Here is a 1,322-nt window from a genome sequence, read left to right as displayed (position 1 = left end):
TGGGGGGGCTTTGCTGCTCCGTCGCTCGCTGACCTGCCGCTTTCTGCCCTCTCTCCTCTCCCTCTGCAGGTTCCCTGGTCCAGGCAGCGCTGACTCAGCAGCCGGCCTCGGTGTCCGTGTCCCCGGGAGAAACCGCCCGGATCACCTGCTCTGGGGGTAGCAGCAGCGATGACTATGGCAGCAGCTACTATGGCTGGTACCAGCAGAAACCTGGTGGTGCCCCAGTCACTGTGATATATGATAACACCGAGCGACCCTCGAACATCCCTGCACGATTCTCCGGTTCCTTGTCTGGCTCCACAGGCACGTTAACCATCACTGGGGTGCAACCCGAGGACGAGGCCGTGTATTACTGTGGTGGCAATGCTGCTTATGGTACTGGTGCCACGGCACCCCAGAGCAGTGGGGAAGTGAGACTCAAACCCGGGAGCATCAAAGAGGCAGGTTTTGTGTCCGCCTTCCTCTCAGCCGTGCAGGGTGGTGTCCCCAGCTCGGGAGTCTCCTGTTTCCCATGCTAGAGTGGTTCCCTGTGTCTGGGGGTTGTCAGTCTGCCCCTGGCGCCAGGGCCCTGGTGCTGCCAAGGCCCTRTCTGGGCTCGSCCTCGCTACCCAAGTCCATGTGAGGGGCAGAGGGAGCAGGTGGGGCAGTGTGCGGAGCTGGGAGCTGCTGTGTGTCGTGGGGAAAGCTTTGCCAATTTTCTGCTCCCCCAGGCTGAGCTTCGCCCTGGGGTCGGCGCAGCAGCGTCAGCGCTGATGTTGGTGCATGCGGCTGGTGTGTGCAGGTTTGGCAGCCCTCGCTGAGCCCCCAGGCGGTCTGCGGGTGGGCAGGGAGAGGTGGGCAGCCTCAGCCCCTCGCTTGCCTGCTGGTTTGTCTCAGCTGTCCTCGGTGTCTGCGTCCCCAGGCGAACTGGCCACATGTCCTGCTGTGGCAGTAGCTACAGCTGTGCATGGTACCCGCTAAACTTTGCAATGCTCCTGTCACTGTGATTTGCTACAATGGCAAGAGAGTGTCGAGCATCCCCGTGCAATTCTGTGGTTCCACTTCTGAGTCCACGGMCACCTTYGCTGGGGATCCCTGGGRTCCAAGTTGAGGACAAGGCTGGGTATTACTGTGCTGACTGGGAGAGCAGTGCCATCCAGGGTCATGGTGGCACTGAGTACTAGGGAAGTGAGAGACAAAGGCCAGAGTCAAAGAGGTGGTCAAGCAAGACCATGGGTGCAGGGTGTGTGCTGCTCCGTCACTCGCTGACCTGCCGCTTTCTGCCCTCTCTCCTCTCATTCTGCAGGTTCCCTGGTCCAGGCAGCGCTGACTCAGCAGCCGGC

At 61.3% G+C, this 1,322-nt stretch overlaps 1 gene segment (V, D, J or C); it reads left to right on the top strand.

Annotated features, from left to right (window-relative positions):
• LOC112970646 overlaps positions 1–518 on the top strand; it is a 7,180-nt gene extending 6,662 nt beyond the window's left edge. The window contains 1 exon segment of the V gene segment in view: positions 70–518. Coding sequence covers positions 70–518 — 449 coding nt within the window.
• Positions 519–1,322: the final 804 nt, after the last annotated feature.

Source organism: Apteryx rowi, unplaced genomic scaffold (genome assembly GCF_003343035.1).
Source record: "Apteryx rowi isolate R43461 unplaced genomic scaffold, aptRow1 scaffold_40, whole genome shotgun sequence".
Taxonomy (NCBI): domain Eukaryota; kingdom Metazoa; phylum Chordata; class Aves; order Apterygiformes; family Apterygidae; genus Apteryx; species Apteryx rowi.
Note: the sequence above shows the minus strand (reverse complement) of the source record. Positions and strands in the feature narration are given on the sequence as shown.